Genomic DNA, 27,888 nt, shown 5'->3' with positions numbered 1-27,888 from the left:
TCATTCAAAGCGCATATTAAACAAATATGTAGGACTGCTTTTTTGCATTTACGTAATATCTCTAAAATCAGAAAGGTCTTGTCTCAGAGTGATGCTGAAAAACTAATTCATGCATTTATTTCCTCTAGGCTGGACTATTGTAATTCATTATTATCAGGTTGTCCTAAAAGTTCCCTAAAAAGCCTTCAGTTAATTCAAAATGCTGCAGCTAGAGTACTGACGGGGACTAGAAGGAGAGAGCATATCTCACCCATATTGGCCTCTCTTCATTGGCTTCCTGTTAATTCTAGAATAGAATTTAAAATTCTTCTTCTTACTTATAAGGTTTTGAATAATCAGGTCCCATCTTATCTTAGGGACCTCGTAGTACCATATCACCCCAATAGAGCGCTTCGCTCTCAGACTGCAGGCTTACTTGTAGTTCCTAGGGTTTGTAAGAGTAGAATGGGAGGCAGAGCCTTCAGCTTTCAGGCTCCTCTCCTGTGGAACCAGCTCCCAATTCAGATCAGGGAGACAGACACCCTCTCTACTTTTAAGATTAGGCTTAAAACTTTCCTTTTTGCTAAAGCTTATAGTTAGGGCTGGATCAGGTGACCCTGAACCATCCCTTAGTTATGCTGCTATAGACGTAGACTGCTGGGGGGTTCCCATGATGCACTGTTTCTTTCTCTTTTTGCTCTGTATGCACCACTCTGCATTTAATCATTAGTGATCGATCTCTGCTCCCCTCCACAGCATGTCTTTTTCCTGGTTCTCTCCCTCAGCCCCAACCAGTCCCAGCAGAAGACTGCCCCTCCCTGAGCCTGGTTCTGCTGGAGGTTTCTTCCTGTTAAAAGGGAGTTTTTCCTTCCCACTGTAGCCAAGTGCTTGCTCACAGGGGGTCGTTTTGACCGTTGGGGTTTTACATAATTATTGTATGGCCTTGCCTTACAATATAAAGCGCCTTGGGGCAACTGTTTGTTGTGATTTGGCGCTATATAAAAAAATTGATTGATTGATTGATTGATTGATTGATTTCTTCATAATTGATGTAAATAAAGTCCAAGACATATTCAGTAGCACCTTGACCATCAGAGAGCCTCGTCCACAACTACCACAAAAGACTCCAAGCTGTCACTAATGTTAAAGAGGGCAACACATGGTATTAAGAACAGGGGTATGTAAACTTTTGATCAATGTCATTTGGGTAGTTTCTGTTGTCATTATGATTTAAAATGAGTAAACACAGTTGTTGTCAATAAATGGCTTCACCCAACCACAAACCATGAGTAACAAAGTTTTTGTGTTATCATTCATATTCTCTAGAAAATGGCTAAAAAAAGAGTAAAAATAAATAAATACATAAAATAAAATAAAATCTGCCAGGGTATGTAAACGTTTGAGCACAACTGTGTAGACATTACATGATTCAGTTGTTGTGTTATTTGATCGTGTTAAGTTTAGTTTTATTACATTTTGCTCCTGAAATCCATACTGGACCAACCCCTATCCTGGGATAAGAAATACCCATTTTTTTTATATCCCACTGCTGCCTAAAAGTTTTGACCAACATAAAATGAAGGGTTGATCTGGATCAAAACCAAGAGTAAATTACAAAAAAACTAATCTGATGACATAATTCCAATTTTCTTTTGAACATCCAGTTTTTAATACTGAATCCATTCCAAATCAGTGTTATCCAAATAAATGTTTTTTGACATAGCCCCTGTTGCTATCCCAGGCAGTAACCTGAGTGGAAGCCCCTATTTTGTCTACCTTTGACAAGCTCACAATGTCAAACATTTATTTACCTTTGGCCCTGGGTCTCCAGGCAGCCCAGGGGGGCCAGGTCTTCCTTGGCGACCGGAATCTCCCTAAAGACAGGAGAGACACAGAAAGACAGGTAAAGTTTCATCAAAGGCTGGATGACAGTTTTTAACTGATGAAACAAGCTGAACTGTATTCCTTGTACCTTGTCTCCAGTAGCTCCAGGCAGACCACCTTCACCAACATCTCCAGGGTGACCATCAGGACCCTGTGACATATTATGTACAATAAACAGGCCACAAACTTGGACGTATCAACAAAGCATGATAAAGGTCTTACTCTCTCGCCTGGGTCTCCTTTGCAACCCGGTGCACCAATCCGTCCAATTTTGCCCTAAGTACAGAAGGGAAAGACATACATTATAATACATTTTGTCCTATTTATCCAAATGTTTATCCAGAATAGTACCAGTAGTTTGTAAAAGCACTTTGTCTGTTAGATTGACTTAAATATTATGTAGATCTTACCTTCTGCCCATCAGTACCGTTGCGTCCTGAGAGTCCGGCCACGCCCTGATGACCAAGAGATATGCCAATTATAGGAAGACTGATCACATTCCAGCACAAGGTTTGACTCACAGTCTGAGCTAATTGCTAAATAGAGAAAGACGTACCTTCTTTCCCAGAGTGCCGAGCTCTCCCTGTGGGTAGACAGAATATTAACAGTTATTCTGTGTGTCAGTCAATAACGCCCATGCATCCACCAAGAGTTTGACACACAGGCAACATTTGAGGTGTTGCTACTCTAAAAATCAAGTATTTGATTGAAAAGTCCTTTTTCATATATTCATATGACAATATGAATATCTTACCTTCTCGCCTTTAAGACCGGGTTCTCCCTATAGAAAGGAAAAAGAGATAATTATGAAGAATAGGGTTAAATAAAAACACATTGTTTGACTGCAATGAGTGATATGTAGTTGTTGCCTTACTTTGATACCAGGCTGACCGATAGGACCCTCAATACCAGGATCTCCTGGGCGACCTTTTTCTCCTTTTAGACCTGGGTCACCGTTATCTCCTTTAGCTCCCTGTAGTCAACAAGTTAAGACTGTGGTCACAAAAGTCATATTTATGTACCTCTGCGGGGACACAAAACTGCTTCCACCATCATTTGTAAAGACATAAACCCATCATATCCCAAAAAGATAATGTAAGGATAAGAGGAGCTAGATGATCATTGTAAGTCAATGTAATGCCCTCATAAATATATGAGTACACATGTGTAAATGTGTGTGTGTGTACATGTCTTACTTTTTGTCCCCTGTGGCCTCTTGGACCAGGAGGCCCTGGTGTCTCCAGACAGGTCACATTGTGACACTGTATAGGTAGAAAATGGACAGATAGGGTTAGTGATAAAGTTGTTTTAAAGCGCAGATGTTTTGAAAATGTCAGAGGATTTCTGCCCCCATCTTACCTCTACATATGCCAAATGTTGCTGTGAACACAAAGGAAAGAATGCATAAGAAGAAGAACAGGTCATGTTTCATCTTTCAGTGGATCTCTCAGGATATGTGAGTTACCATGGTCTTGACAATGCGGTCGATGGTGTCGTACTGGATGTCGGCTCGACCCTTGCTCAGATCAACAGCCATGAAGTCCCTTCTATAGACCGCTGCTGGAGTATTAGCGATCTCCCTCAGCCCTATCTCCTCCACATTTTTGGATGCTGCCACAACGAATATCTTGATCTTCTCGTCACGCGCCTTCTCTGCTGCCACCTTGATACCCAAGCATGGTTCTCCAGTCACATGGCCGTCAGTGATGACCACGGCAAAACGGATGGGTTTTGGGGATGTGGTCGATCTCAGCATATTTGAGGTCATTTTGGTGATGGCACAGTCAGTGTAGGTGCCCTTGCCCATGTAACTGATACCGCCGACTCCCTGGAAAAAATTGAGAAGTTGAAATGCTCTATCACTTTTGGATGTATGTTTTAGTCATTAATGGAACAAGAATGGGGAAATGATGACAAACATTGACGAATTTCCCACTTTTTCAAATAAAGCACCTGAAAGGTTTGGTTAGTAGTTAGAAAGAATCTCCATCCACACAAAATGAACACTGTCAATTTAAACTACAGCGCTCAATAGAGTAGGCAATCCAAACTTTTGAGTGTTGGGGTGAAGACAGTTTTGCGACTAAAACTAACTACGTGATTGATGGTGGACAGGAATGTGATGTAGACAGCAGTATGTAAATTAGAGGTGGGCGATACCGGGAATTTTGGTATTGATCCGATACCAAGTAAATACAGGCCCAGTATCGCCGATATCGATACCAATACCGATACTTTTTCATATTTAAGCTTCATAGATCCAAAGGATCCAAAAGACCTAGGATAGAATTTCGCCAAACATTGTACGTGACAACAAAATACTTTATTATCACAATCAACATTTTGGCTTAAAAAAATATCACTCAACACAACTTAAAACAAAATCTCCTGAGGTAGAGGGCTGACAAACCACAATACAAGGGTGCGCTGCTCTGTGTTGTGTGACACAGTGCAGCGCTGCTCTTATAGACAGAGAGCAGACTTTGATGAATCTGCGTGCGCAGCAGTCAGTGTGTGCGGGAGGGAAAAAAAGCTTGAGTATCAATCTTTTTACACGAGGATCATTCAATATCAACACCAGCGTTGATATCGATATTATCGATATTAGGATCGATCCTCCCACCTCTAATATAAATGAGGATTTTCCAATGTAAAGGCCGTAATTAAATTAATCACTTGAGGATATGCGCCTTGTGCTTTGTTATGCACAAACCCTGCCACATAACTGAGTCTGCTGCTCACGTGCTGACAATTAAAAACAAACAAATAACCCCAATATCCAGTTTCAGACATTTAATTATTCTTCCAGCTGTGACAGGCCGGTGTTCTGTCCAGTGCCTTGCCTCAAGTGCTGTGACTGCTGGGATAGGCTCCAGCCCCCCAGTGACCCTTGATTGGAGTAGCAGGCATAAGAAATGGACAAATGAATGCATGTTTTATTCTTCCAGCCATGTATTTATTCAAACTGGTGAATAATTATGCTGCATTCTTCCAGCACACAGACAGCTGTGCATTCACCTGCTGCACACAGCTGTCTGTGTGAGGTGTGTACACAGTTCTAGAATGATGTACAGTACACACTTCTGTCTGGGTTGCACCTGCCTTGGACTGTTTGTGTTCTGCTTGGTGGAAAGCACACAGCAAAAGGCACACAGATAGACAGCTGTGCACGCAGCACACACAGAGGTGTGTGCATCATTCCACACAGACCCAGAACTGTGTGTTTGTGTGACAAAGCATGACACATCAATAACTGTAACTATCCTGTGTTGCACCAAAATCTACTCTGGTCCAACTGTTAGGCATGGATGCATTTCAAATATGCACACCGTTTACAATGAATGATATAATATATATATATATATATATATATATATATATATATATATATATATATATATATATATATATATATATATATATATATATATATATATATATATATATATATATATATATATATATATATATATATATATATTCAGTCTGTCCAGCACAATAACAGTGCCAGTGTTTCAAAGTTACAAAATACAGATGCTATCAGCACCTGCTAAATTTTCTTTTGATCTTGATAAATAATGCTGCATATACAGTCCAAGAATTTTGCACTCTTGGGTGGAGAAACAACAAATTGCATAATTATGAATAGAAGGCAAATCCTCATTGCGCACTGTTAGTACCTCAGCATGCAGGTATATTTATGAGTGCAATTGTGTTATGCGCATTTTTACATATGCATATCTGAAGTGAATCAGGCCCTTAATGATTCCTGAGAAGCATACAGACATCATGTCAGTCTGCTCATGCTTCTGTGCTTGCAAAGTGACAGAAAATGAAAGATGCAAACATTGAACACACAGTATATTGAATCATACAATGATACAATGAACACACAGTACATTGAATTGTACAATGATTTCAGAGTATTTTTCAGATTTTACAATCCCATTTGAATAGCTCACTGGATAAGTGACTCTACCACCTGGGCCACATTCATCGAAAGCCAACCAGGACTTGAAAAATATATGTGGCAAAATTGGAGTGTTACTGCCAAACTCAAATTTCTTGGGTAAATACACAATATGAATATGACTCAGACAGAAGTACCTGGTGCTTAAGAGAAAAATAAAAAGAAAGCAGTGTACAAATAATCTTTGTGTTGGATGGAAGATACAGCCCAAAGTCATCTAATGCCGTTGCAACTCGGAGTCTGAATTGGGACGAAGTCATTGTCAAGTCATTCTCAAGTCATCAATCAATCAATCAATCAACATTTATTTATAAAGCGCTTTACAGCACCAACTGGTGTCCAAAGTGCTTAACATTAAAAACACAAATTCACAAAAATAAAACACATATAGAATGAAAATTTTAAAACGGCACATAAAACAGCTCCCCACTAAGTGTTAAAAGCCAGTTTAAATAAATAAGTCTTTAACTTAGATTTAAAAAGTGCTAGGTCAGGAATAGTACGTACCTCAAGAGTTAGCTCATTCCACAATCTGGGGCCAGCTACCGCGAAAGCATGGTCACCCCAGCGTTTATATCTTGACCTCGGAACATCTAAGAAAAGCTGGCCAGATGCCCTTAATGTCCTACTGTAGGTGCGCAAAGTTAAAATTTCAGACAAGTAGGGAGGTGCAAGGCCATAAATAGCTTTAAAAACAAACATTAAAATTTAAAATCAATTCTAAAACGAACTGGAAGCCAGTGGAGTGAGTACAGGACGGGCATAATATGCTCACGTCTAAAAGTGTTTGTTAAAAGACGAGCAGCAGCATTCTGCACCAACTGGAGACGTGCAAGAGACGATTGATTAATGCCCGAATAAAGTGCATTACGTCTCAAGTCTGTTTCCAAACAATTGGTGGTCATTATGACTTGAGACTTGACTTGGGACTTGCTGATTCATGACTTGAAAGTGATGCAATCTTGACTTCGTCCCACCTCTGACTCAGACTGTTATGACTATTAGGCACCATTGAAGGAGATGAGTGTGTGTGTGTGTTACTCACTTTAATGAAGGCATCCTTTGATCCTATGCGAGCAAACTCTTCCTGTTCCTGTGAGAAGTGCAGTCCACCAATGTTCCACCTGAACTGCACGGTGCCTCTGAATTCAATATCCTCTAAACGTTGTGCAAACTCCTGACTGAACGTCTGCAACAGACAAACACACAATGTTACACAACATGCCAGTTCAGTCTAGTGGCAACATTTCTGTAGGCACTTCTGTGCTGTGATTAAAGAAATGCAAAAGTAGGTAAGGAACCTTGATACTATTCACGAGTGCTCCAGGGGGCGGCTCCTGCAGGGCGACAGTCTCAGATGTGTCTATGGTGAAGTACACATCTATGGGACAGTCATTCTTCCCTGGAGGGGAAAACAAACATGTCGGGGAATTGCAATGTGCACAAAAAGTCAATATAATAAAGTGTCTGGTTATTTGTCACTGAGGTGTGTGAAGACAACATGTTCCTGTGCAAAAAAGCAGACTGGGTTTGGTTGGCTAGAACTTACTGGCGCACTCTGCTGGTGACTGGCCGTAAGTCAAGGCTCCAAAAAGGAAGCACAGCGTGATGACCTCTAACCCGAACATCTTCCTGTTCTCCTGTCTGACACACAGTGGCACAAAACAATTTCTTTGATTATTTCTGTAAATAGAAAAAAAGAGAGCATGAATGCAAGCAAGTAACAGGAAGACAAAGAACGGGAAGGAGAGGAACAGTAGTAGCCAATAAACCAGTATTGATCTGTATGTGTGGTATTTATATTGTGTATTTATAATGTATTTTTTTGCAAACTGTTTTCTTTTTTACTTCTTCTTACCCTGTGTGCTGGTACACAATGCTGCTGGAACCTCAATTTCCCTGAGGGAGTCTTCACAAAGGATCAGTAAAGTTCTATGTAATTTAATCTATCTAGTGCAGGTACAGACTGTGTGCTGATTGTAGTATGTAAATGTGAAATTCAAAAATAGCACAATCATTCACTTCTGTTTTAAGCATTTTAACACCAGAGGGAGCAAATCAACTGGAAGGTTCTGAAATATTTGTTTCGAATCACTTGGCTGACAATGAGTCCCCATTTTGTCCAGCTTGTGAAGATCACTCCTCCACTACCCATACACCCCAATGCCCCCCTACAACTTATTTTAGTTTGTGATGTAGACGTGATAGGCACACTTATATATCTGTTTTACACACTGTCCCAGTCCACTGCCAAGCCACAATACTCCATCAGTTGCGGATATCAGCGGATATACAGCGCATAGATTATGTATTGCGTATGTAAGGCAGATGTCATCCGCAACCAAAATTTTGGGCAGCTCAAAAATCCAGGCAACGGAAAAACGTGCCTCTGCGGATAATTGTGGACGTGTACGGATGTCGGCCGACTCATACAAGCATGTTTCATGGATACTGCGGATGTTTAGTGAATATAAACCAATTTTGTGCGCAATTCATATGCCAAGGCTTTAAGATGCAGTAGGATATAAAGTATCAAGTGTATGCGTCTTCAGAGAGGGAACAGATATTACACAGTTATACGGCAGAGTTTATGAGCCTAACAGCTTCAGGGAAGAAGCTGTTCTTCAACCTGGTGATCCTCACTCTGATGCTGTGCAGCCTCCTGCCTGAGGGAAGGGGGCAAACATTCCATGTGCAGGGTGGGAGGGGTCCTCATGATGCCGGCAGCCCTGCTCCTGCTTCTGATGGTGTATAGTATGTGGCTGATTGTGAGGTTTCTCCTTGCCGCCCTAAGCAAATCTGCATCACCAGTCATGAATGCTAAATCAGCACTCTCTCAAGAGATATGACCTCTGCAGTCCGCCAGGGCTTCTGGTTGGGGTGGGTCTTTATTATTCTTGTGGAGTTGCTGCTGCTGCTTCTTTGAAGATATACCAGTTGGTGCTCTCAAAGCAGTCTTGAAGCACAAAGGCCACACCATTGGGTCACACTATGATTGTCTTTTGTGTTGGTTTTGTTGCCTTTCACCCCAGAGGAGATAAGAAGTTATCAAATAGTCCGAGGACAGGGTCATGGGCCATACTATCCAACACCCTAATCAACACAAAAAACAATCATGGTGTGATTTCCTGGATTGTTCATTTGCTAAATCCCTCATAGACACTGTTTCTATGTTGACAGCTTCTTCTTTGTGCTTTGACTTTAACCTTCACCTGTTCAACATCAGCCAATAAATTTTTACCACGCTGTGTCCTCTGCATCTGGGTCTTCAGTTGTGCTAAAACCTTCACACAAACGTTGCTTAATTCCAGTTTTACATCCCCATTCTGTTTGTACACTTCATCTCTTATTTTGCCAAGGATAACACACTGTGTTTCTTCCTGTCATGGCCAGCCTGTTAGCTGGGCACACGGCACGCCCAGTGTTCAGGAGGCAGACAAAGCACATCTGAGTTTCAACCACAGCTGTTTTATAGTATTTAATAGCACTAGTCAACAAAATTTTTCTTGCATGGAGTTTTTCAATGGATTTGGGGTCATTTGGGGACACTGAATCCATATCCTGTTTAATTTTTGCCAATCACATCATGTTTTTGAGATATGTGAACTTTCCCGTATCAAGCATTAAAGCAAAAGCTGCAGCTTCGCACACTTTTCGATGCCATAAACGATATTACGGCTCTTGTTCACATTTCACGAACCTGATTTAAAAACTATGCTTTTGAAGCTGTTTTTGTGCCCGATTAGTGGTATCGAACTTGTGAGTGAATGAGCAAGTTTTGCATAATCCATCAATACGGAATATACTGACTGCAAAAAATGTGATGTGATAGAGGAAATCTGAGCTCAGATTCAGATTTAGCACCCCAAAATTACCCTAAATCGGTTTCAAAGTCCATGCAATAATTTTTTTTGGATCAGTGTAACCTATTCCAGTAGTTCGTAGACAGCTACATATTTGAAATATTACATAGATAAAACAAAGTGTATTTTTCAATCAATCTGGTGCATCAGTCCTCATGAAATATTATTTTATCATGGTGAGTTACAAGATGGCACCATTTATTGTTTTTGAGATATTGTCTGCCTGGGATTCACTCACTTAGTCAGTCACTCATCTACATTTTTGCTGTCCTTGTTTGCAGAGAAACAAATGGCTTCCTTCAAATCCAAACACTAATTTTTTTTAAATGTGCCACTAAGATGAACCCATAAGTCTACAAACAAAGAGATAATGGGGTTATCTGAAAACAAGCAGCATCCCACCTACACATTTTTGATTCCAAAGTTTCAAAAACTTTAAAAAATATTCCCACAACAATTTTGCACTTTTTTGGGGGGATGTTTTTAAAACTATTCCCAGAACATTCCCTGTGTGGTCACAGAAACTTAGACAGATCTTACGTAGATCCCAAACTCCTAAAAAATCTTGCAGATATTTAATTGAAATAAAAAGAGCATGGCATGACTTTTGCATTACTACTACACACTAATGTAGGACTTATAAGGTTTCACCACACTTTGTCAATAACCTCAATTCAATACAATTTAATTATACAGCATCAAATCACAATAAAAGTGACCCTAAGATGCTACACATAAGCAATGTTTCAACCTTTCCCAACCGGTGACCAAACACATTGGCAACAGTGGGAAGGAAAAATTCCCTCAACCATTTTCTGATTATAGGAAGAAACCTCAAGCAGACCACACTCAGTGGGGTGACCATCTACGATAACCATACTAACAAATTAAACCAAAGCACAACACGGAATTGTCAGAACATGCAGCGACAAAAATATCAGCACTAAGCAAACATTTACAGTTACTGCCCAGAATGATAGATGGCCGAAAGGACAACCATGAGGTGAACACCAGAATCCTGACCAAAAAGACAGTACTAGTAAATTAATATCATCAATGCCAGAACAGGCATTGAAACTGGACATTCCCCATGTCTCACTTCAAATGTGATGCACCTTCATATACCCCCCCCCCCCCCCCACCCTCCCTCTGCAAAAATGCCCCATCCCACACAAGGAAGTTCTGTGGTTCAAAAGCTGTGATGTCACGAGTGCATCCCTCACTGTTCAGTCACATTATTTGATCTTTTGTCCATTTGACCTGCCAGTCCACCTCAGTGTGGCTTAAACTCCATCACCATCCAAAACTCCAATACTTATTCCCATGAGTTGACCTTACCAGCTTCAGCACACTTTATTGCAACATTTCATCAAATAAGGTAGACCTCATTTTTGAAACATCGTGCTTCAGTGCTTAAAAGCAAAGATCTTGCGTGATAGAATGAAGATGGGTAGCTGCTATATATTTTAGCAGCAGGGAAATGAATGTGTGTAGACTCACATTTTGACATACATATGACAATATTCATACCATAAGTTCCATTGTTTCACAAAAGCCTCAGTCGGTAACTGGCTGCAGCCTAGTCTAACATGACAAAAAGAATAAAATAAGTCTTCAAGTCCCATAAGTCTTAATATGGACCAAACGGTACATTCATAGTCTTTCAAGTCTTTTTGTGTTGCTTAGTTCGCAGTGCATTCCATCATTTAGAAAATGTAACAAATTGTTTATTTGGCCCATTCTAAAGTTTCTGCTGTTTGCCTGATGTGGTTACTTTTTCAGCCTAAACATGTCCTCTTTCACTTTCATCAACACATTTTTGGACATCACATTAGCTACTAAATGTAAAGTCAAATGTTGTGAAAGTGTAGGAACACGGACCCACAACAGGGGGCGCAAATGAACGGACAATGGAGGAAGTCAAATAACAACACTTTACTGTTGTGAATAAGCACAACAAACACAACGGATCACAACAATAGACAAAGAAGTCAATTCACAAGAATGTGTCACGTGGGCAGGCTCGAAGATAAGAGACGTCTGTCCAAAGCAGAACCGGAACCACACGATTTCCTCCGCCACCGAACCCCGGGAATACTGGAGCCGCCAAGTCCCGAACTCCCAGGTGGCCACTGCCTCCGCGTGTCGGATCTGGTACTGCTGGCGAGGAACAAAAACAGTTAAATGTGGGTAAATGTGGTTAAATGGTAAATCCGTATGGCGGGAAAACCACCTCCACCTCTCGTTGGAAGAATGTCTGCTATTTAACGCACAAAAGTAATAAAGGGTTACTGTCAAAAAGACAACACAGTCAGCTGAGTACGGTACCTTCTAGGTAGAGCGATATCTCGGCAAAGAGGTGGAGATGTCATCCTGCTGATATACCACTGTTGATCAGATGATTGGTGACAGCTGTTGTAGGTGATAAGTGACAGCTGTCACCCCGGCTGCTCCTGTGAGGCGGCAGCGCCCTCTGGTGCCTGGAGCCCGCACTCCAGACAGGGCGCCCTCTGGTGGTGGTGGGCCAGCAGTACCTCCTCTTCAGCGGCCCACACAACAGGACCCCCCCCCTTAACGGGCGCCTCCTGGCGCCCGACCAGGCTTGTCCGGGTGGCGGCTGTAGAAATCGGCCAGGAGGGCCGGGTCCAGGATGAAGCTCCTCTTCACCCAGGAGCGTTCTTCGGGTCCGTACCCCTCCCAGTCCACCAAATACTGGAAGCCCCGGCCCATCCTACGGACATCCAAGAGCCGGCGCACAGTCCAAGCCGGCTCGCCATCGATGATCCGGGCAGGAGGCGGCGCCGGACCCGGAGCACAGAGGGGTGAGGTGTGATGCGGCTTTATCCGGGACACATGGAAAACAGGATGGATCCGCAGTGAGGCCGGAAGCTGAAGCCTCACTGCGGCTGGACTGATGACCTTTAGGATTTTGAAGGGGCCGATGTAATGGTCCTGTAGTTTGGGGGAGTCCACTTTGAGGGGAATGTCCTTTGTGGACAACCACACCTCCTGCCCTGGCCGATACGCAGGGGCCGGGGGCCGCCGACGGTCTGCATGGGCTTTTGCCCTCGTCCGGGCCTTTAGCAAAGCAGAACGGGCGGCGCGCCACACCCGACGGCACTTCCGCAGGTGGGCCTGGACCGAGGGCACACCGACCTCTCCCTCAACCACCGGAAACAACGGGGGCTGATACCCCAGACACACCTCAAAAGGGGAGAGGCCGGTGGCTGAAGACACCTGGCTGTTATGGGCATACTCGATCCAGGCCAAATGGGTACTCCAGGCCGCCGGGTGCGCGGCCGTCACGCAGCGCAAGGCCTGTTCCGCCTCCTGATTTACCCGTTCTGCTTGCCCGTTGGTCTGAGGATGATACCCGGACGAGAGACTCACCGTGGCCCCCAGTTCCCGGCAGAAGCTCCTCCAGACTTGCGAGGAGAACTGGGGACCGCGATCGGAGACGATGTCTGTTGGAATCCCATGCAGCTGGACGACGTGGTGGACCAGGAGGTCCACTGTCTCCTGGGCAGTCGGGAGCTTCGGGAGGGCCACGAAGTGGGCCGCCTTGGAGAAGCGGTCCACTATCGTGAGGATGGTGGTGTTGCCCTGGGACGGCGGGAGGCCCGTGACAAAATCCAGGCCGATGTGGGACCAGGGGCGATGAGGCACAGGCAGCGGCTGGAGCAGTCCCGATGCCCTGCGGTGGTCAGCCTTGCCCCTGGCGCAGGTGGTGCAGGCCTGGATATAATCCCAGACGTCGGCCTCCAGGGACGCCCACCAGAAGCGCTGCCGGACAACTGCCACGGTCCTACGCACCCCTGGATGACAGGAGAACTTGGAGCCGTGACAGAAGTCCAGGACTGCAGCCCTGGCCTCTGGTGGGACATAAAGTCTGTTATTCGGCCCAGTTCCGGGATCCGGGCTCCATGCCAGGGCCTCCCGGATGGTTTTCTCTACGTCCCAGGTGAGGGTGGCCACGATAGCGGACTCCGGGATGATAGGTTCCGGTGGATCCGACAACTCCGTTTTGACTTCGTCTTCATGCACCCGGGACAAGGCATCCGATCTCTGGTTTTTGGTCCCGGGACGGTAGGTGATCCGGAAGTCAAAACGGCCGAAGAACAGTGACCAGCGGGCTTGCCTGGGGTTCAGCCGCTTGGCGGTCCTGATATACTCCAGGTTCCGGTGGTCAGTGAAAACCGTGAATGGCACGGACGTTCCCTCCAACAGATGTCTCCACTCTTCAAGAGCCTCTTTCACCGCAAGGAGTTCTCGATTGCTGACGTCATAGTTCCGTTCGGCCGGGGTCAACCTGTGGGAAAAATAGGCACATGGGTGAAGGACCTTATCGGCCTTTCCGCTCTGAGATAGCATGGCTCCTATCCCTGAGTCCGAGGCGTCCACTTCAACCACAAACTGGCGACTAGGATCGGGCTGCACCAGAACAGGTGAAGACGAGAAGCGCCGTTTCAACTCCTTGAACGCGGCATCGCACCGATCCGACCAGGTGAAGGGAACTTTTGGAGAGGTCAGGGCTGTCAGGGGGCTAACTACCTGACTGTAGCCCTTAATGAACCTCCTGTAGAAATTCGCAAAGCCGAGGAACTGTTGCAGCTTCCTACGGCTGGTGGGTTGGGGCCAGTCTCTCACCGCCGCAACCTTGGTCGGATCAGGAGCGACGGAGTTGGGGGAGATGATAAACCCCAGGAAGGACAAAGAGGTGCGGTGAAACTCACACTTCTTGCCCTTCACAAACAGCCAGTTCTCCAACAACCGCTGCAGGACCTGACGTACATGCCGGACATGAGTCTCAGGATCCGGAGAAAAGATGAGTATATCGTCTAGATATACGAAGACGAATCGGTGCAGGAAATCCCGCAAGACATCATTAACTAATGCTTGGAACGTCGCGGGGGCGTTTGTGAGGCCGAACGGCATGACCAGGTACTCAAAGTGACCTAAGGGGGTGTTAAATGCCGTCTTCCACTCGTCTCCCTTCCGGATCCGAACCAGATGATACGCATTTCTAAGATCTAGCTTAGTGAATATCTGGGCTCCATGCAGGGGCGTGAACACTGAATCCAACAAGGGCAACGGTATCGATTACGAACCGTGATTTCGTTCAGCCCCCTATAATCAATGCATGGACGAAGTCCACCGTCTTTTTTACCCACAAAAAAGAAACCTGCACCCATCGGGGAGGTGGAATTCCGGATCAACCCGGTGGCTAAAGAGTCCCGGATGTAGGTCTCCATTGATTCGCGCTCAGGTCGTGAGAGGTTGTACAGCCTGCTGGACGGGAACTCAACGCCTGGAACCAAATCAATGGCACAATCGTACGGACGGTGGGGGGGAAGGGTGAGCGCCAGATCCTTACTGAACACATCCACAAGGTCATGGTACTCCACCGGCACCGTCCCAAGATTGGGCGGGACTCTGACCTCCTCCTTAGCCTGGGAACCGGGAGGAACCGAGGAACCTAAACATACCCGATGGCAGGTCTCGCTCCACTGAACCACTACCCCGGACGGCCAATCGATCCGGGGATTGTGTTTTAACATCCAAGGGAACCCGAGAATCACACGGGAGGTGGCAGGAGTCACAAAAAACTTGATCTCCTCCCGGTGGTTTCCTGACACCACCAGAGTTACTGGTGGTGTCTTATGTGTGATTAGAGGGAGTAGGGAGCCATCTAGTGCCCGCACCTGCACAGGCGAGGTAAGCGCCACCAGAGGGAGCCCTGCCTCCCTGGCCCATCTGCTGTCTAGCAGATTCCCTTCAGAGCCCGTGTCCACCAGTGCTGGGGCCTTCAGGGTTAAATCCTCATAAAGGATTGTCACTGGGAGTCATGTGGCAATATGGGTATGTCCCACGTGAATGTTTTGGCCCACCCCTAACCCAGTTTCTAGGGGCGGGCGTTGGTGTTTAACCGCTCGGGGCAGTCCCTCACTTGATGCTCTATTGAGCCACAAACAAAGCACGCTCCGCGGACCAGCCTCCTCTGTCTATCTGGTGGCCTAAATGTGGCCCTGCTCGTGTCCATAGCTTCATCAGCAGGGGGAGCTGTAACCACACGGAGCATAGAGGCCGTGGAGCGTGGGGAGGGCGGAACTCGGTCGGAACTGGAAGGGAGAGGGACGGCGCGTGCCCGGCCACGCCCTTCGTCTCGTTCCCGACGGCGTTCTTCTAACCGATTGTCTAATCGTATAACGAGATCAATAAGCCCGTCTAAATCCCGCGGTTCGTCCTTGGCCACCAGGTGCTCCTTCAGGACCAACGACAGTCCGTTTACGAAGGCGGCACGGAGGGCAGTGCTATTCCAGCCGGACCTCGCAGCCGCGATGCGGAAGTCGACTGCATAAGCAGCTGCGCTCCGGCGCCCCTGTCTCATTGACAGCAGCACGGCTGAAGCGGTCTCTCCTCTATTTGGGTGATCGAACACTGTTCTGAACTCCCTCACAAACCCATCATATGTCAGAAGGAGCTGTGAATTTTGCTCCCAGAGCGCTGTAGCCCAAGCGCGTGCCTCGCCGCGAAGCAGATTAATTACATAAGCTATCTTACTAGCATCAGTCGCGTACATGACGGGACGTTGTGCGAAGACGAGCGAACACTGCATAAGAAAGTCCGCGCATGTCTCCACACAACCCCCGTACGGCTCTGGAGGGCTTATGTATGCTTCAGGGGAAGGTGGGAGGGGTCGTTGAACGACCTGTGGAACGTCACTGTTGCGCACAGGATCGACAGGAGGGGGAGCCGCAGCAGCGCCCTGAGGGCGCGCTTCCACCTGCGCGGCGAGAGCCTCCACCCTGCGGTTAAGGAGGACGTTCTGCTCGGTCATTAGATCCAGCCGAGCCGTAAAAGCGGTGAGGATTCGCTGCAACTCACCGATCATTCCTCCTGCAGACGCCTGTGCGCCCTGCTCTTCCACTGGCCGTTCAACAGCCGGTTGACGCCCCTCGGGGTCCATGACGTTGGCCGAGATATCCTGTTGTGAAAGTGTAGGAACACGGACCCACAACAGGGGGCGCAAATGAACGGACAATGGAGGAAGTCAAATAACAACACTTTACTGTTGTGAATAAGCACAACAACACAACGGATCACAACAATAGACAAAGAAGTCAATTCACAAGAATGTGTCACGTGGGCAGGCTCGAAGATAAGAGACGTCTGTCCAAAGCAGAACCGGAACCACACGATTTCCTCCGCCACCGAACCCCGGAATACTGGAGCCGCCAAGTCCCGAACTCCCAGGTGGCCACTGCCTCCGCGTGTCGGATCTGGTACTGCTGGCGAGGAACAAAAACAGTTAAATGTGGGTAAATGTGGTTAAATGGTAAATCCGTATGGCGGGAAAACCACCTCCACCTCTCGTTGGAAGAATGTCTGCTATTTAACGCACAAAAGTAATAAAGGGTTACTGTCAAAAAGACAACACAGTCAGCTGAGTACGGTACCTTCTAGGTAGAGCGATATCTCGGCAAAGAGGTGGAGATGTCGTCCTGCTGATATACCACTGCTGATCAGATGATTGGTGACAGCTGTTGTAGGTGATAAGTGACAGCTGTCACCCCGGCTGCTCCTGTGAGGCGGCAGCGCCCTCTGGTGCCTGGAGCCCGCACTCCAGACAGGGCGCCCTCTGGTGGTGGTGGGCCAGCAGTACCTCCTCTTCAGCGGCCCACACAACAGTCAAAACTTGGAATCAACTCCAGAGCTTTTATCTATTCAATCTGCCATGAAATAATGTCAAGTTATTATTTCCATCGAATCCATATCAGTCAATCATTGATGAGCAGTGGCTTCTTGTTGTTTTGCTCTTTCAATGAATGCAAAAATATGTTGCAGATGTTTTATCACTCTGTGGTCTCCAGTGTCATTTTCTATGCTGTAGTGTGCTGGGGTAGTAGTCTGAAGGCAGCTGACACAAATGGATTCAACAAGCTCATCAGGACAGCTGGCTCTGTCCTGGGGGTTGACCTGGAGTCGGTGATGGAGGTGTCAGAGAGGAGGATGTTGAGGAAACTGCACAGCATCCGGGACAACACCTCCCACCCCACTGCATGCCACATGGATGTCCTGTCAGAGCACCTTCAGCCATAGACTGAGACCACGAGGTGCACCACAGAACGCCAAAGGAGGTCTTTCCTACCTGTGGCAATCAGACACTATAATTCCTCCCCCTACTGCAGGATGAATACATAATGATCAGAGTTATTCAGAGTTATTCACTTGCTTAGTTACATGCAATATTGGTGAACATCTTGTGAAAACGTCTTCAGTCATTTTTGCATAAATTTGTTGTACCTATTGTATAAAAAATGTTCACAGTTTACTGCTCGGTACTATAGCAAAATAATTTCCTTCAGGCTAATAAGTTCATCTTATTCTTCATCTTTTCTTATTTGCCAATGTAGTACTAAAATCTATTTACAAATTCATGGCCAGATATTTTGATCATTTTAAATATGCAGATGAGCCATTAGAAATCAATGACTGTTCATATTTATTTGAATCAGGCTATATGGATGAAGAGCTACAGGAGCATATTGTTGACTTCCAGCAACATCAAGGTCTTAATCCACACCCACTGTAATTATTGGTGTATATTACCCACTTTTGTCACTCATTTTATAAAACCTAAATATTACTGTGTCCAATGTACACAACAACTAAATGCTATTTCTATATAAATGAAAGAGACAATTATGAATACAAACTGAGAGATGAATTTTCCCATTATTTCGTTACCCATGGTTATAGTGCATCCAGAAATTACTCACAGCGCTTCACTTTTTCCACATTTTGTTATGTTACAGTCTTATTCCAAAATTGACTAAATTAAATTTTTTTCCCCTCAAACGTCTACTCACAACACCCCATAATGACAATATGAAAAAAGTTTTTTTTTTTGGAAAAATTTATTAAAAATAAAAAAAATAAGAAATCACATGTACATACATCCTTTGCTCAATATATTGTTGATGCACCTTTGGCAGCAATTACAGCCTTGAGTCTTCTTGAATATGATGCCACAAACTTGGTGCACCTATCTTTGGGCAGCTTTGTCCATTCTACTTTGCAGCACCTCTCAAGCTCCATCAGGTTGGATAGGGAGTGTCAGTGCACAGCCATTTTCAGATCTCTCCAGAGATGTTCAATCAGATTTAAGTCTGGGCTCTGGCTGAGCCACTCATATCAAGGACTCCTTTGATATCTTGACTGTGTGTTTAGGGTCAATGTCCGGCTGAAAGGTTAGCGTTTTTCCAGTCTGAGGTCAAGAGCGCTCTGGAGCAGGTTTTCATCCAGGATGTCTCTGTACATTGCTGCATTCATCTTTCCCTCAATCCTGACTAGTCTCCCAGTTCCTGCCACTGAAAAACATCCCCACAGAATGATGCTGCCACCACCATGCTTCACTGTAGGGATGGTGCCTGGTTTCCTCCAAACATGATCCCTGATATTCACACCAAAGAGTTCAAGCTTTGTCTCATCAGACCACAGAATTTTGTTTCTCATGGTCTGAGAGTCCTTCAGGTGCCTTCAAGCTGCCTTTTACTAAGGAATGGCTTCTGTCTGGCCACGCTACCATATAGGCCTAATTGCTGCAGAGATGGTTGTCCTTCTGGAAGGTTCTCCTCTCTCCACAAAGGAATGTTGACAGTCTGACAGAGTGACCTTCGGGTTCTTGGTCACCTCCCTGACTAAGGTCCTTCTCCCCAATCGCTCAGTTTAGATGTGCGGCAAGCTCCAGGAAGGGTCCTGGTGGATCCAAGCTTCTTCTGTTTACAGACGATGGAGGCCACTGTGCTCATTGGGACCTTCAGAGCAGCAGAAATGTTTCTGTACCCTTCCACAGATTTGTGCCTTGAGACAATCCTGTCTCGGAGGTCTACAGACAATTTCTTTGACTTAATGCTTGGTTTGAGCTCTGACATGCACTGTCAACTGTGGGATATATTGTGGGGTATATGTTGACAGGTGGGTGTATTCCCAAATCAAGTCCAATCAACTGAATTTAACCTAGGTGGACTCCAACTAAGCTGTAGGAGCATCTCAAGGATGATCAGTGGAAACAGGATGCACCTGAGATCAATTTTGAGCTTCATGGCAAAAGCTGTGAATACTTATGTACATGTGATTTCTTGTTTTTTTTTTTCATTTTTAATAAATTAGCAAAAAAAAACTTTTTCACATTGTCATTATGGGGTATTGTGTGCAGAATTTGGAGGGGAAAAATGAATTTCATTAATTTTGGAATAAGGCTGTAACATAACAAATGTGGAAAAATTCAGTGCTATGAATACTTTCCGGATGCACTATATACTCCAGTAATTACAGTAGTTTCACACTGAAATCTCCTTGTTGAAGACAACACTGTGCTGCTGTAGCTCTCTGACAGTATATTCCAATTCAAATAAATGTGGACAATCATCAAATTCAACTGACTTATATGTACATTCAAAATTAGTACCTTGCATGTTGACGAAGCAGCGATAGCAGGGTATAGTTTACACTGCTGTGTGTCTGTGTTATCAGTGTGTCCAAGGACAAAATAACTCAAAACAGCTGGAAGGATTTCCTTCAAACTTGATGGGAATATTACGTATTTGGGTAGATATCTCAAAGTGATTAGATTTTTGGAGTACTTTGGTCACAAGACAAAGGACAAGGCCAAGCTAAACATGGTCTGAATAACCCCCTTTTTTTGTATATTGCAATAACCAAGAAGCCTAGATGGATTAAACTTGGTGGGAGTATTATTTGGATAGATATCTGGAAGTGAATAGATTTTGGAGTAGTTTGCTCAAAGGTCAAGGTCAAGGAAAATACGGTCACAAAACATCTTTTTTAATATACTAGCTGGATTATCTAAAATATATTGATCAGCAAAATATTTGTGATTGATCAGTATGAATGACTTCATAGCAGCCGATCTGCTCTATGTAAGCCTGATCCCGTTAGATCTCAGAAGCTAAGCAGTGCAGGGCCTGGTTAGTACTTGGATGGGAGACCTCTTTGGAACACCAGTGGCTGTGTGTGTTTCTCCAGGTAACACTGGAGTTGCGTCAGGAAGGGCATCCGGCATAGAATCTGTGCCAAATATCAATGCGGATCTGGTTGTATCTGCTGTGGCGACCCCGAACACAAAAAACGGGAGCAGCCGAATGGACAACCTGGTATGAATGACTTCATATGATATCACACAGGAGTCATATGTTAATGTCATACATAATCAAAATCACCATCACAGACGTATAAGTAGTCACTTTGTTGGTAAACAATAACGAGCTGCTCATCAACAATCGACTTGTATGGACTTAGTGAATTCTGACGGTGTCACAGGAGAGAAATATGAAGGTAAGTCGCAGCCTTTCTCAACAGTCATTTAAAAAATGTCTTTCCATTACTAAAGTAAATATATACACGTGTACCTCGGTTTGCTTCATGCTTCCTGATACATTTAATATAGGTAAAGTAAGATAAGGTAATATAAGTAATAAAACATTACTGTCTGCTTTGCACCTTCAAGGCAAACCTCTGACAATTATAAACTATGTAATTACTTTATCAGATAGATTTTGCCACGCTGAATCTCAGGCTGCTTGCTGGGGGTCATGAGTTTCTGCAGTTTATTAGAAACATGCCATTACAATAAAATTGTCCCATAATGCATTGCACTACCAGCGGAATAAATGATGTATTGCTCTGACTGGCCAATGAAAGAACACAGCTTGCAGGTTATCACCCTGACAATCCAATAGCTTCCATGGAAAGTGTGATTGTTGTCATTCCGTAGTGATTAAAGCAACATTTGTCACTTTTGAGTGGTGAGGTTTGTCACAGGGAAAATGATAACTGCATTTTCTGAAATGTGCCGGAGGAAAGTGTGCGAGTGTGCTCGAGAATGGACTGAACTGGTGAACACCGAACAGAAAACGGTGGCTGTACAGTTACAAAACATGTAGGGTGGAGCTTTTTGCATCCGCCAAGGACATAATAAAATCATCTGTGTTTATTCATTTATTTGTCTGTTAGCAGGATTATATCTAAACTACTACACGGATTTTGATGAATTTTTCACCACATATAAATAGAAAACTCCATTAAATTTTGGAGGTGATCCAGATTTTGGATCACCTTTACATAGGCTTTTAAGGATTACGTTAAAAACAAACAAACAAACAAACAAACAAAAACGACTTCACGGATTCTCACCAAATTTGCACCACAGATAGATATTAGGGCATGGAAGACTCTTCTGAATTTTGGAGGAGATGTGGATCCGGATTCTGGTTCAGGATTTGTTTGGAGTGATGCGGATCAATGTGCAGGTTCTGCAGCAGAAAGACATGACATCACGATTGTTTGCTTCCAAATATGTTCCTGTGTGCCCCCGGGTTCAGTTTGAAAACAGTGCCTGGATCATCGGGGTCCCATCGATGGTGCTATGTACATTTCACAAACAAGTAATCCATTGGTGCAGCTTCTTGACATGGTCATTAAAAAAAACGTCAGCACAAACCCCTTCCAGCATATTACCTGCTGATGAGGAAACAACAGTTCCACCTACCTCAGCCTCAGAAAAGAAAACCCCAATGAACTGGGCACAAATGTTTCCCATGTTGGAAAGAATTCCATATACCGACGTCACAAATTTTCCCTACAATTTTTGGTTATCAGAAAGCAACACATCCTAAAAAAGTCTAATTTACCAGTGAAAATATCAAAACATTTACTAATAAAACACCAATTCTTATGTCAAGTAACATCCACATATGGAACTCTTTCCCTTCCAGCACCCCCCCCCGGTCCTCGCCAAGATTTAGTTGGTGTAAATTTTGTCCTTTGATTTATCAGGAAGTGTTGCCCTTTCCTCAGAAGTACTCTCAGTGACTGAATTGTGGTGTCACCAATTTTACAGAAAAAAAAAATGAACATTGAAGCATGTCTTCTGCAGGTAGTAGCCAAGAAATTATTGATGATCTTAAAATGTCCTAAAACAAATGGTATTTTGCAGTGTGGTCAATCAAAAATAAATAAATAAATAAATAAATTACAACTAATTCTGCTGATAGAAAAGCAGTTTAATTAATGGGAAAAGTAAATTGCATTTGTGCCACAAAGTGAACATTTCAAAACAAATTTGCTCTTCTTTGCATATAAAATTGTGTGTGACCAAGAATGAATTTAAGCATTATTAAAAGGAAACAGCTGTAAGAGGGGAGGCTGGAAACTGTAAATGTGAGCACTGCAGGAAAATACAAAAGGCTGTAAATAAATTGTGTAAATAAACAGTGGATATTTTGAGGAGGAGCATCTTGGACTGTCTGATGTGATTAACATCATATAATATTGGGGGAACCTTGGACCAGAGGGGAATAAAAAGGTGAGTTCATCGATTCTTCTGCGCTCTTTTTACTTGCTGGGATCTTTATATATTTTACACACCAAGCCTCAAAAGTGATCAAATTTAGTGGAATCATAATCTGTCTGCTGCACTCTCCATGGAGGCTGCCATGCTGTTTTCTGGGGTGATCCTGTGTGTAACACACGTTCTTTTTTTCATTGGCTGATAAGGGCAATATGTCATTTTTTATGCTGGTAGTGCAATGCATTATGGGACAATTTCTACCAGGTCCTATCTTTATTTTCAGATGTCGCATTTTTGCTTCAGGAATTCCCCCCCCCCCCCCCCCCCAAACCCCCAAACAGGCAGATTTGGATTCACGGTAACAAAATCTGGAAAAAAAAAGTAATTAATTTTTAATTCTCAGAGATGTGCCACAAAACTCATTTGCTAAGCAAAATAATCAAGAATGTTTCCTCACCTAATAATATTTTAACCTATTCAGTGATAACAAAGAGTTTTACTGTGATGTTTTCAGTTTGCCCTGTGTGCTTCCGTTGTATGTTCGCCCATGACGGTTTTTAATCTTCAAACGAAACATTGATCAAATCAAGACCAGGCACCTAAGTGGCTCTACTCCACTCTTCTTTTTTTTTTAGATATTTAGATATACCTTAGTATACACGAGAGCTGGGCGGATCAATCCTAATATCGATAATATCGATACCAACGTTGGTATTGATACTGAAACGATTCTTGTGTAAAAAGATCGATACTCAAGCTTTTTTCTCTCCCACACACACTGACTGCTGCACACGCAGATTCATCAAAGTCTACTCTCTGTAAGAGCAGCGCTGCGCTGTGTTACACAGCACGGAGCAGCGCACCCTCCCCCCTCTGGTCTTTTGTTGTTGCGCTGTCACGTGGCTCAGCAACGCCAGCCAACAGCCATGCAGGTAGGCTCAGCCTGGCCCGCCCACTCAGCGCTCTCCTCGAGTCAGCCCTCTGCCTCAGGAGATTTTGTTTTAAGTTGTGTTGAGTGATATTTTTTAAACAAAAATGTTGACTGTGATAAATAAAGTATTTTGTTGTCACGTACAATGTTTGGCGAAATTCTATCCCAGGTCTTTTGGATCCTTTGGATCTATGAAGCTTAAATATGAAAAAGTATTGGTATCGGTATTGGTATCTGTATCGATATCGGCGATACTGGGCCTGTATTTATTTGGTATCGGATCAATACCAAAATTCCCGGTATCGCCCACCTCTAGTATACACTAGTAGAGTTCTACCTTAGAATTGGAATGTATTATAGAAGACATACCTTACTGAATTTTCATTGGACTGATTAAAATAATTTTTTTGCCAGGTGAAAAGTTGAATTTAAAAAATATCTAAAAATATTTTTAAAATATCAGAGGTCCTCTTTAAGACTGCAGTATAGTCATCATTGCACAGTCAGAATGAGGTGCAGCTTTTATGTATAAAGAGCACTCACGACCACCCCCAAAGTGATGTTGGCCATCTTTAGGCTTTCTATGTGCTGTTCTTGTCTGTGACTGTAAGCGTGATAACCTAAGAGCCATTAAATTTTTACAAGTGCATACCTTGTCATAAGATCTCAAATGTGTTCACATACAGAGACCACAGGGAAAGGTCAAGGTCATAGATGTCAAGGCCAACTCTATGGGTGGAGCAGTCATTTTACTTCTAGATGATTAATGACGTTTTGTAAATGTCAGGATTTGAAACAGTGTTTGGTGAGAAAGGTGTTTTACTCGACTAAGTGCAATCACCTTCTTTCACAGATGCTTTCTCGTTAAATTATCATACTTGTATTTAGAGAAAACTATTCACTTAATACCTCCACTGTCTTGATGGAGCTACTAAGAGTATCAACTTAAAAGGCTGTGCCAGTTTGTAACCACAGCACATCAAAACACCACCAGGAAACATTTTCAGACCTTTTTTTAAGAAGTGTCCACTTATTGGGTGTGCCAACATCCTTATGTGATGACACTTCAGCATCACCTTCAAACATTCTTTTACCAACCCCATGGGGAGATTTCCACAGTCTGCAGACCCAGATGCAGGTAATGCCTTATCCAGGAATGAGCAATTTGACTTCAACATCAACACAAAGGAGTTTGATTGACTTGTCAACCACTGTTCTTTTCACACTCATAATACCACTGAACCCTTAATATTAACCAAGGTCAAGTTTGGACTGGGAGCATCCTCCTAACATCTACCTACAGCAGCCATTTAAAACATGGGCACGCCCTTGGCCTTCTCCAGTTGCTGGGGTCCTTAACATTGAGGGATCTATGCTCATCATGCTGAGAGAAATGAAGCTACATCACCAAACATGTTATAGCTGACACTCCTTCATGGTTATCTTAGTTTCCCCAAGTAACCATGTTTAAATTCCTTTGCTTTAGCAAGAAAAGAGAGTAAGTGTTCCCAGTGATGAATTAACAGGATCAACAAGTCCATTTTATTAGAAACAAACTAAAATTATCAACAGTCGCAAGTCAGGCCAGGCCTAGAAGCATGCACCACACTATATAAGGGTGATTCTTAGACTACGGGCACTTATTATGTCCTTTGATCATATTGTATGAAAAACAGAAAAAAGGGGAAATTTCACACTTTTATAGTTATCTTTACAATGAAAGTGTGTTAAGAAATTTGTTCTAGTAGTCTATGATGACTTTTTCACCTTTTTTTCAGCATCATTATATGCAAATATTGCCATTTAGTGCTTGTCCCACACCCAGACTTTTGATCTTCAATGATAAAAATGAATGGTAAAGAAACGTTTTTTCTAATGTTTTAAAATATCTCTGAATAAAATATCAGTAAAATAATCAAAACATAATTGGGGTATGTTGTGATTTTTTTTAAACAAAATGTAGTTGTCCCACACTATTGCCGTAATTCTCCACACAACACTGTAATGTCCCTAAACAGTTTGTATGAAAGATTGTTTGGGTAGTTTCTATGGAGATAAACAGTGACATCAGAGCACATGTATATAGCGCCAAATCACAACAAACAGTTGCCCCAAGGCGCTTTATATTGTAGGGAATGGTGTGGTGGAAATTACATTTACAAGGCCAATAGTGCCCGTAGTTAAAGAATCACCCATAACCACCTTGGGTCTTGGGTGACAATCATCCAGACAGGCAACTGGTCAATCCCCACCTCTCGAAAGAAACCATTGATCTGTGATGAAGCATGGATGTTCTCTTGGCCTTCTTCAGCTACTAGGATCATCACACTCAAGGACCTATATGTGCTGGATCATGCGTAAGAATTGCGTCAAGTGGTCCAAAATGTTGTAGCTGATGCTGTCTTACAAAGTGAGCCATACTCCTCATCTTCATCTCCAATGGTGACCACTGGTTTGACACAAACTCATTCCAGCAGTACGCAAGAATCCTCCAAAGAGCACTAGCACCAAAGACATCTACTCATCACCTTAGGTCACTGGTTAGCATCCAAGTCTCACAACAGGACAGGAAGCACCAGGACCTGAAAGACTTCACCTTTGTTCTCCTGCAAAGGTATTGGCATCGACAAACACCTCTGTCGAGCAATCTCATGACTCAGTAAGATCTTTCCAGGAGTCTTTTGTTCTCAAAGGCCGATAACCCAGAGATATGTACATCACCGCCAGGAAAAGTGAACGTCTCTAAGTTATCATATAGTCTTCTGATGGCCAACTCCAGGACGTCATTGAAAGGCTGGATCTTAATCTTGATCAAGGACAACTGCAAACCCAGACACACGATTCCTCAGTAAACCTTTCCTAAAAATGTTTTTATCTTCACCATTCCACCAGTTGTATGAGCTGGTAATGATGTTATATAATTATTTAGATTGGACATAAAGTCAAACGTCTGCTGCGGTCCTTTAAAAATGTTATAAAGTCCAGGTGTAATTCTGGCTGTGGCTCCCTCTAGCGGACACACAACAGCGGGCTGCAGATGCGTCGTTGATGCGTTTGCGCCCACTCCACACGTGCCACGACAGTGCGCGTGGGTACTTCTAAATTTTTGTCACTGCAGAAATGATTACTAATAAGACAGAGACACAGGACAGCCGACACAGTTCGCCTCCACATTCTGCTTTGTCCTTCTTTGTTTTAAAACATTTGCATGTTGAGAGTTTTTGTCTAAAATAACAGTTTCGTTGATTTAACAAGGCGGCATGTAAGGTAAGAAAAATACATAAAGTAACACATAAATGCAGAGAGGAAAGACAGACACACACACACACACACACACCACACACACACCCACACACACACACACACACACACACACACACACACACACACACACACACACACACCACAACACACACAACACACACACACACACAGAGAAACTTTGGCGCATCTGTGGCGTAAAAGCGCGTCTTACCAAAACTCTATCCAACAACCTCCACACTTGTTGATCACTCGAGCTTGTGCTGATCACCTCCTCATCCCAGACACAGAGAGATGCGAGAAAGAAAAAGGGGGAAATGGGAGTCGAAATAGGGAATAAAGCCCTGGACGCGCGTTTCGCTCCCACAGAAAAACCGTCCGTTCGCTCCCCGTCCCGGTCCAGCCCCAGCGAGAAGCTGTGATCCCTCCTCCTGTGCGCGCCACGGCTCACCCCTGTGCGCCAGTACTGCCCGCTTGGAGGCGCTGTAGCTCCGCTGGAGCCCGTGCGTGAGCGCGCTGGTACGAGCAGTAAAACTGGACGTTAAAGCGCAGTTGGAGTTCTTCTGTGCCCCCCCACCCCACCCCCTCCGCTGCCACCCTAAGCTCCAGGTTTTATGTCCGTTCATCA

At 44.0% G+C, this 27,888-nt stretch overlaps 1 protein-coding gene across 2 annotated transcripts in view; it reads right to left on the bottom strand.

The window, feature by feature from the left end:
• col6a2 (collagen, type VI, alpha 2) overlaps positions 1 to 27,680 on the bottom strand; it is a 48,075-nt gene extending 20,395 nt beyond the window's left edge. The window contains exons 1-14 of one of the 2 annotated variants that reach the window (XM_034182868.1): positions 27,475 to 27,680; positions 7,383 to 7,477; positions 7,135 to 7,235; positions 6,879 to 7,022; positions 3,329 to 3,691; positions 3,223 to 3,243; positions 3,060 to 3,125; positions 2,738 to 2,836; positions 2,618 to 2,644; positions 2,420 to 2,446; positions 2,274 to 2,318; positions 2,086 to 2,139; positions 1,952 to 2,014; positions 1,791 to 1,853 (exon numbers count right to left, since the gene is read on the bottom strand). In XM_034182868.1, the coding sequence (XP_034038759.1) occupies positions 1,791 to 1,853; positions 1,952 to 2,014; positions 2,086 to 2,139; positions 2,274 to 2,318; positions 2,420 to 2,446; positions 2,618 to 2,644; positions 2,738 to 2,836; positions 3,060 to 3,125; positions 3,223 to 3,243; positions 3,329 to 3,691; positions 6,879 to 7,022; positions 7,135 to 7,235; positions 7,383 to 7,461 (1,152 nt within the window). In that variant the 5' untranslated portion in view covers positions 7,462 to 7,477; positions 27,475 to 27,680. The remainder of the gene's footprint in view (positions 1 to 1,790; positions 1,854 to 1,951; positions 2,015 to 2,085; positions 2,140 to 2,273; positions 2,319 to 2,419; positions 2,447 to 2,617; positions 2,645 to 2,737; positions 2,837 to 3,059; positions 3,126 to 3,222; positions 3,244 to 3,328; positions 3,692 to 6,878; positions 7,023 to 7,134; positions 7,236 to 7,382; positions 7,478 to 27,474) is intronic. The other variant, XM_034182867.1, reaches the window with a different exon arrangement.
• Between the last annotated feature and the right edge of the window lie 208 nt (positions 27,681 to 27,888).

This window comes from Thalassophryne amazonica, chromosome 12 (assembly GCF_902500255.1).
Source record: "Thalassophryne amazonica chromosome 12, fThaAma1.1, whole genome shotgun sequence".
Taxonomy (NCBI): domain Eukaryota; kingdom Metazoa; phylum Chordata; class Actinopteri; order Batrachoidiformes; family Batrachoididae; genus Thalassophryne; species Thalassophryne amazonica.
This window is presented reverse-complemented; position numbering and strand designations above follow the sequence as displayed.